At 65.6% G+C, this 7,350-nt stretch overlaps 2 protein-coding genes across 2 annotated transcripts in view; one reads left to right on the forward strand and one right to left on the reverse strand.

Moving 5' to 3' along the window:
* The window catches only part of MNEG_9182 (hypothetical protein), a gene marked incomplete at both ends in the record, with an annotated part of 3,599 nt that extends 3,195 nt beyond the window's left edge, over positions 1-404 (forward strand). The window contains one exon of the mRNA XM_014042346.1: positions 9-404. Coding sequence (XP_013897800.1) covers positions 9-404 — 396 coding nt within the window. The remainder of the gene's footprint in view (positions 1-8) is intronic.
* Positions 405-5,424: 5,020 nt separating this feature from the next.
* MNEG_9183 (hypothetical protein) lies at positions 5,425-7,190 on the reverse strand (the record flags this gene model as incomplete). The annotated part of the gene is made up of 4 exons (XM_014042347.1): positions 5,425-5,449; positions 5,791-5,892; positions 6,198-6,352; positions 6,825-7,190. 4 exons carry the CDS (start codon positions 7,188-7,190, stop codon positions 5,425-5,427), a joined length of 648 nt encoding a protein of 215 aa, XP_013897801.1.
* Positions 7,191-7,350: the final 160 nt, after the last annotated feature.

The following is a 7,350-nucleotide window of genomic DNA, read 5'->3' on the forward strand; positions in this document are numbered from 1 at the left end:
GCGCCCAGGCGGCGCCCGCCCCTTGGCAGGCCGCCCCTGGCGGCACCGGCGGCAGCCAGCCGCACCCGCCGGCGGGCATGACGCGGCACGGCAGCATATGCCTCGACGCCTGCGCCGAGCGCGCGGACCACATGCAGAGCGTGCTCGGCAGGCTCCAGTCCGCTCAGGCCGAGGCTCCTGGGCCCCAGCACCAGCAGCAGTTGCTGCTGCAGCAGCAGGCGGACCTGGAAGCCGCTATCAACACCGCCTTTCAGATGCCGACGTTTTTCAGCCAGCACCGCGCGGCCGCGGGGGCAGGCGCGGAGCAGCAGCAGCAGCAGCAGCAGCAGCTGAGGCGGCCGCCTCGACCGGCGACCGCCGAGCCAATGCACGGGCGCGGGCATTGGGTCCCGCCGCGTCCGTGAGTCTTTAGATGTGGTACACAGGCGGGCGTGGTGGAGGGCGGCTGCCGACGGGCGCTTCATAGCCCAGCACATAGCATCATCGACGGCCCGGTCTGATGTGGTCGTGACCCGGCATCTGTTTGACTCGTTACTCGGCGTTCGTGTTTGACGCGCCCGGCCCTCCCTTGCGGCGCCGGGATACTGGAATGTCCCCGAGGCCCCCCAGAACGACAGGACCACGCGCGGCCAGCATGGTAGAGGCAGGCCCTTTGTAGCTGCCCTTGTCTAGCCGTGCAGACCCCCTCTTCAGGCAGGGTCCCTCTTATTCCTTCTTAAGCCCCAGGCGGTGCGGGCCCACAGGTCGGGGGCCCCTCCATCAGGACCAGCGGCCCCCCGCCCCCGCTGCCGGGCGCAATGCACCGCCACGAGGCTGGGCGGCTTGCGCTCACAGTTTAGGACGAGAAACATACACACGCACACACACATACACAAACACTTCCCGAAAACCTTCTGCTTTGTTGGCAGCACCCCTCTTCGCGGCCTCTGCAACCCGGCCCCTTCGCAGCACACTTTCGGCGCTGCTGGACGTGCGATCCGCATGTCAGGGGCCAGCGCGTCCGTGTTCGCCTGCGCCTCGGGCCCCGCGCCGCCGGCGCGACACGCGGAGCCGCACCCCCGGCCGCCTCATTATGCCGGGCCGGGCCCGCTGCGCGTTGGCGCGCGCTCCCTCCAAGATGTGGCCAGCTCCGTCTTTGCGTGCTGTGGCGGACCCCGCAGCTCGATCTTTCGTCTTCAGCCCTTGCGCCATTCATGGCACAACCAGCGTAGGTACAGGGCAGGCAGGGGCGCCGCTGACGCCACAGCGGTGGCGCCGCGCATCACAGTGCGCAGCTGCGGCGCAGCAGTAGCAGCGCGTCGACCGGCCAGAGCCATTGCAGAATCGTGCTATTTGAGAATTGCTCGTGTTTTGGACACTGGTTTTCTTCGTTTACGTACAGACGCATGCGCGCAATGCCGTGCACGTGGGTGGCTGGTAACCATGGGACGCAAGGGGATGGCCATGTCGCATTCAGGCCGCCGCCAGTGTCAGCAAGACCCCTGCATGAGCATCAACTTGGGCACAGATGGTGGGCTCTACATCCCTGCGCATTACTCTCGCTACAGAGGATAACCCTGCTGCTATGTGGTTCGGGCCTGTAGACCGGCGACCTAGTGTTGACCAAGGCCACGCGCAGCACCTCGAATAATCGCGTCTGTCAGCAAGCAGCCAAAATGATGCAAAGGCACGGCGAAGATTTAGGCGTCCTGCTTCACAAGAGAGGGGCCTCATTGCCCGGCCAAGATTATGTTTTCAATGTCATCCGTGCGCTGTCACTCGACACATTGGATTCAGGGCACCGCACACTCGGACATCTTCAACGTCACACATTGGCACTGTGTTGTCGAATTCGATATGTGCCCCCCAAGGGGGGCGCAGCCCCGTTCCAGGCGCTCGGCCAAGGATCCGGAAGCCGACGTTGCCACGCTCTTTATTCGTCAGAGGTGTGGTGCTAAAAGGATGACTGTCCAATAGATTCAACCTCCATGCGGTGCATGTGGCGGACGAAGCCGGCAGGCGGTGCACATCTGCGGATTTGACGCGGGCCGGCAGCGCCTCGACGATCCCATCATCTGGGCCGGGTGGGGCGGCTTCGAGAGGGGAGCACGTGTGTGAACCTAAGCCCCAAAGCAATTACAACCACTGCGCAAGCTGTGCAATGTCCTCGGCGCTCAAGGGCAGCGCCATCGGCGTCAGCAGCGTCGGCGGCGCGCCACAGGAGGCCACGTGACCAGCACAAGCCGTGGTTGCCCCGCGCTGCGACGGCGTCGCCCATCACGTCTCATTGCAACGCGCCCTCAGGTGCCCCTCGCGCGCCTCGCCCGCGCCCCGCGCGCGGCGCCGCCCGTCTGGCCCGCACACTGGCCCGGGCCCGGCGGGCGGAGGGGGGTGCCTCTGAGACAGCACCCCGAGGCGAAGCGCTGCGCGCCACCCTGTTGAGCGCCGAGCGGGGCCTCCTTGCACGCCATGCCGCGGCTCCCTGAGTGCACCCTTCGCTGGAGGCTGCTCGGCGCATTCGGCGCTGCGGTCGACCGCCGTTCAATGGGAACTCGCCTTGCAGCTGCTGGTGCAGCCCTTCGTGCGCGCACAGCCTCACGCGTTTGCCCCACCGCCGCTTTTGCCTGCGCACCACGGCTTCTGGGCGCTGCCAGCTTTTTGCGGCGCGCCTCGCTCGCCGCGATCGCTCTGAAACACGGCGCAAGCTGTGCCCGGCAAGCGCTGGGTGCCCCCACCTTGTTGCACTCGTGGACGACGCTGTCACATTCATCCCTTGCCATCACATGCATTTATCATCATAACCAGCATTATCACATATCAGCTCATTATGTACCGTGCTAAACTACCACCACTACTACTGCCTTGCCGCCTGGGCGCGGCGTCCGCGTGCTCGAGAGGGCGCCCCATCGCTCACGCCCCGGTGCGCCATCCAACATTCTTTTTCCGTACTTGCTCCACGCCCGAATCAGCATATGCAATTCATGCGCACACAGAGTGCCGCACCGGGTTTGCTTTACCGCCTCTTTTCACCGAAACATGATGGGAACCGCCTCTTGAGATTGCCGGAGGCGGCGCCGCGCTAACGGGGGGGGCCTCTTCTGACCACCACTCCGCTGACCACATGCGGGTGTCAGCCCAGGGCCCCCAGCCGCTCGCCCGGTGCAAAGACGGGGCTGCGCCTCTGGTTTTCCCACGCCGCACATAAGTAGTGTGTAGCATCAGTCAGGTGCTCACCGTCAACCGCTTGTTCGAACGCGGGCGCTGCGGCGCGCCCTCTGCGCCACGGCGCCTGCGCTCTGTTAATTCTTTCAGCGGCAGCTACGAGCGCCAGCCCCGCCGCCGCCTGGCCCGGGGGCCACCCTTCGTGTGCTGTGGGCCTGCTATTATTATATTAAGGCCTGGGGTTGGTTGGGCGGGATGGTTTGGCGATACTTGTGAAACGGGGCTTGTGGACAGTGTACAGGGGCACATGCAGGGGCCAGCGGGATGCGGCCCGCGTGCGGTGTTGCCGTTGCAAGGGTCTGCGAGGAAGTTCTTGCGTTGCCCCCCGCTCTCAGAGCGCTTGCCGGGCAAGGGATGTGACGGCCATCGGACTGATGTGTAAATTGATGTGCTGGCATTGCCGTACAGCTGTGGGAGCTTGGAAGCAGCGTGTGGGTGGTTGAGGTGCAGGGTTGACAAGAGGCCACCACTGCTGGGGTAGCAGTACTCCCAATCCACCCGCGCATGAGTAGGCGGGGCATGCATTATTTGCTGGGGCTTAGCCAGCGCCGCAGCGCATAGGGAGAGAGAGGGTGCACGAGCCTTGAAGAGGGCGCACTACAGGCTGCCTGCGTGCGGCCGCGTGACAGGTGGCGACCGACCGCGGCAGGCACATGCAGGGTGATGCACAGCTGCGGTGATGCATGGGGCCGCGAGCAGGGTGAGTTGAGACGAGCAGAATGCAGCTGTGCTGTTGGTACCTGCTCCAACCGCAGCACCACAAAATCGCGGGTAGCCGACAAATGGATGTGCCGCAGCCTATCCGTCAGTGCTCAAGCTTGGTGAGGCGTCAGCACAGTCATGGCCCCCGCACCCTCAAAACCGCAGGTCACCCGGAAGCGGACTCAGAGACTAGCTGCCTCTTCTACTAACAATCGAACGCGCCCAACGTCTGCTGAGCCTGCCCCTACAGCTGCCCGCCAAGCATGGGTTCAACGCAGCAGCGTCGCTTGTTGCAGCTGACCGCGTGGCGCCCATGCCTGCGTTCATAGGATGGGCACCTATGAGGATGCTGCTACATGGCTCACAGTCCTGTGCGTGCCTTCCGCCGCAGGCTCTGTGCATAGAGCCACTCATCCCTGGATATGACTAGCCGCCTCTGCTCCGCGTCCGCAGTGGCGCGCACTCGCTCAAGGGCCACATTGTTTTGCCACGCTATGCCTGCATTGTGGCAATGCTTTCTGCCACCGTGCCAGGCAGCCTGCGGCGCCGGCCCCTGCGCCTGCTCAGACCTGCCGGCCTGACGGCTGCAATGGCTACTCTCTGCTTCCCACAGTGAAACGACGTGTGGGAGGTGTAAGCTGTATTACACTTGGCTGCGGGCCGCATGCGTGGGAGGGCACTCGCGGGCACGTTGGCGCTATCGCTCGTTCCCAGCTCTAGTATTTCCCTCACCGGCGCCGGCCGGCGGCGGCCACAGGGGGTGGCCGGCCGCCTGAGGGTGCTGCATGGTCGGTGGGGCTGGACAGGGAAGAAATTGCTTGAGCCTGCAATGAATGATGCGGCGGGCAGCGCTGCACCGCACATAGGAAGCAACAACATGAGCTATGGGGTGGGCAAATCAAGGACCAAAGCGCGGGCTAGGGTGCGCTTGCTATTTGATCTACACCACACGTGGGATGCAGCACCAAAACAGCGACCGAGTGTCGGCGCAACCAGCGGCCAAACATGCGGGGAACGGGGTGACGTGGGTGCTGGCTACAGCCGCCCTCAAAATTGGAACGCGGTGGTTGTTCTGTCTCTGTCTCGCGTGCTCTCTCTTGCGCCAAAGTGTCTCCTGGGACCCTTCTTTCGCCCGGCGGCCGCTGCATGCGCGCGGCTGGGGTGCCGCCGTGTGTCTCAACGGGGCATCCGGTCTCCTGCAGGGTGCGTTTTTTCAGCGCCCTCACGCTCCCAGCAAGCCCTTGGCGTGCTGTTGCAGCACACCGGCGGCCGTGTCCGCACACGAGCGTCCCGCCTGCAGGCACACAGGCACCGCGCAATGCAGCCCAAAGCTCCCGCGGCGCTCCTGGCGTCCGCGGGGTGCCTTGGCCGCCCTGGGCGGTGCGGCTGTCAAGGCGGGCCTTGCCTGATCCTGGCCGTCGCAGCCGGCCCTGAGATTGAACGCCAGGGACCAGCCAGAAGGCCAAACGGCGTGCCGGGCCGCGGCGGCGGCGGCGGCAGCGGCGGCAGCGGCGGCGGCGCTCACTGGGGCACAGCGCCGACGCACCTGGGAAGTGAGGCACGCGCGGGTGGGCGAGGATGAGGTCGTCAGTGGGCCGCTGCACGTGGTCAAGGGCCGGGGCGCTCGGCCACAGACCAGCCGTGCCCTGGCGGCCCAGGCACCTAGCAGGACTTTGCAGGTCAGGGCACATGCACTGCGGCCCAGCTGCCGAGCTCCATCTCCGAGCCAGCCCCCCTCCTTTGCCTAGACCCCCCCTCAACCCCCACCGGGGCTCCCTCAAATCCTCCAAATCACCCCTCAAACGCCAGCAGCGGCCCCCAACGTACATCCCAGTTCACTCTTGCCGCCCCCTCATGTCACGCCCCCCCCCTCCCCTCGCCACTCACATCCAGGCGTACTGGTTCTTGCGGACACACATCTGACCGGCCGCGCAGCAGTACCCGGCCCACGGCTTGTCGCCGCACTTGCCGCCCATCTCGGCGGGGCACCTGCGGGACCGGCGGCCGCGGCAGTCGGGTGAGGTGGGGAAACGGCGGCGATCGCCAGCGAGGCACAAGGGGGCAGGCCCTGCGGAGCCCTGCCAGTGGCCGCAGTGCCCTCAAAAAGTGCTCTGTGTTTCATGGGACGCACCCCCCCCCAGGCCCCGTGGATCTCGTCACTTTTTCCCTCCAGCGGCCTCGCAAGTCAGCAAACGCCAGGCCGTGCATGTCGCTGGCCCATAACCCCCACGGGGTGGTCCCCACCCCCACCCCCATACGCACCCAACACCCCACACCCAACCCCTCGCGCTCACATGTCCCCGATTCCGCCGCAGAAGCTGTAGTCTTTGACCTTGTTGCACTTCACCATGGCGGCCGCGGAGCTGCACTTGGACAGCACCCCTGCGCGCTGGAACGACGCCAGGCCGGCGGCAGCACCGGTGAAGCCGGCCTGGTAGTCCAGGGCGACCTGGGGGCGGGGTTTAGGGGGGTTTGTTGAGGATGGGGGTTTGAGCAAGGTGGAGGGGTCTGCAAGAGGCCGTTTGGGTTTTGGAGGGTGTTGGTGTGTTTAGGAGGGCGATGCTCCTAGGAGAGGCGGCGTTTCCCTTTTTTGAAAGGTTATTGCCGTCGCTGCTGGCGGGATGTCATGTGATGTAATGTTGGCATTTTGGGGAGGGGGGCGGACATTCCGTAGGGGTGGGCGTCGGGTTGGTTTTGCGGAGGGTCAGGGCCAATCAGCTGGGTTAGTGTGTGGAGGAGGGGAGGGGCTGAGGGCCTCGGGGCCGTGCCCAGGCACGCAGTTTAGCAGGCGCCCTTGCTCCGCCGCCTGTGCCAGCAGCCTCCTTCCCACCCTTCCCCCTCCTGCTCACCCAGCGCTCGCGTTCACGGCCAGCCGGGGCCCCCGCAGCACCCCCCTCTCATCACCCCACCCCCGCGCCCACCTCTGAGCGCTTGTAGTCATTGCGGATGTTGGGGTAGTCATCGTTCTGGTCGGGTCCGCCCACCAGCGCGCCCTTGAGCATGATGGGGCTGTCCTTGTCAGCGAGGAAGTTGTCCACGTCACAGCAGGGGCTGGCGGTCGCGTCCTTCTCGCCGGCAGAGCAGGTGCCGTTGTTCCACATCTTGGTCGGCCCCGCGTACTCGCGCGCGCACGCAGCGCCGCGGTGGTGCGGGCGCGTCGCGCCCTGGTTCGCGCCGTAGCCGATGACATAAGATATGTCGTTCTTGTCGCTGGTGCCGAGCATGTACTGCAGCTGGCTGCGGGCCCAGCAGGCGTGTGCCTCCTTGTTCTGGCCGTACTTGGCCATGAGGGTGGCGATGAAGGCCACGTTGGCGGTGCCGCGGAGGGTGCCCCAGTCGGCGTAGTAGGCCAGGCCCTGGGGTGGGGCGGTTGGGTGGGGGACGGGGCGCGCATGGGGGGCGCATGGTTGTGTGTGTGTATGTGTATGTGTATGTGCACTTGAGTTG

Source organism: Monoraphidium neglectum (genome assembly GCF_000611645.1).
Source record: "Monoraphidium neglectum strain SAG 48.87 unplaced genomic scaffold scaffold01847, whole genome shotgun sequence".
Classification (NCBI taxonomy): Eukaryota; Viridiplantae; Chlorophyta; class Chlorophyceae; order Sphaeropleales; family Selenastraceae; genus Monoraphidium; species Monoraphidium neglectum.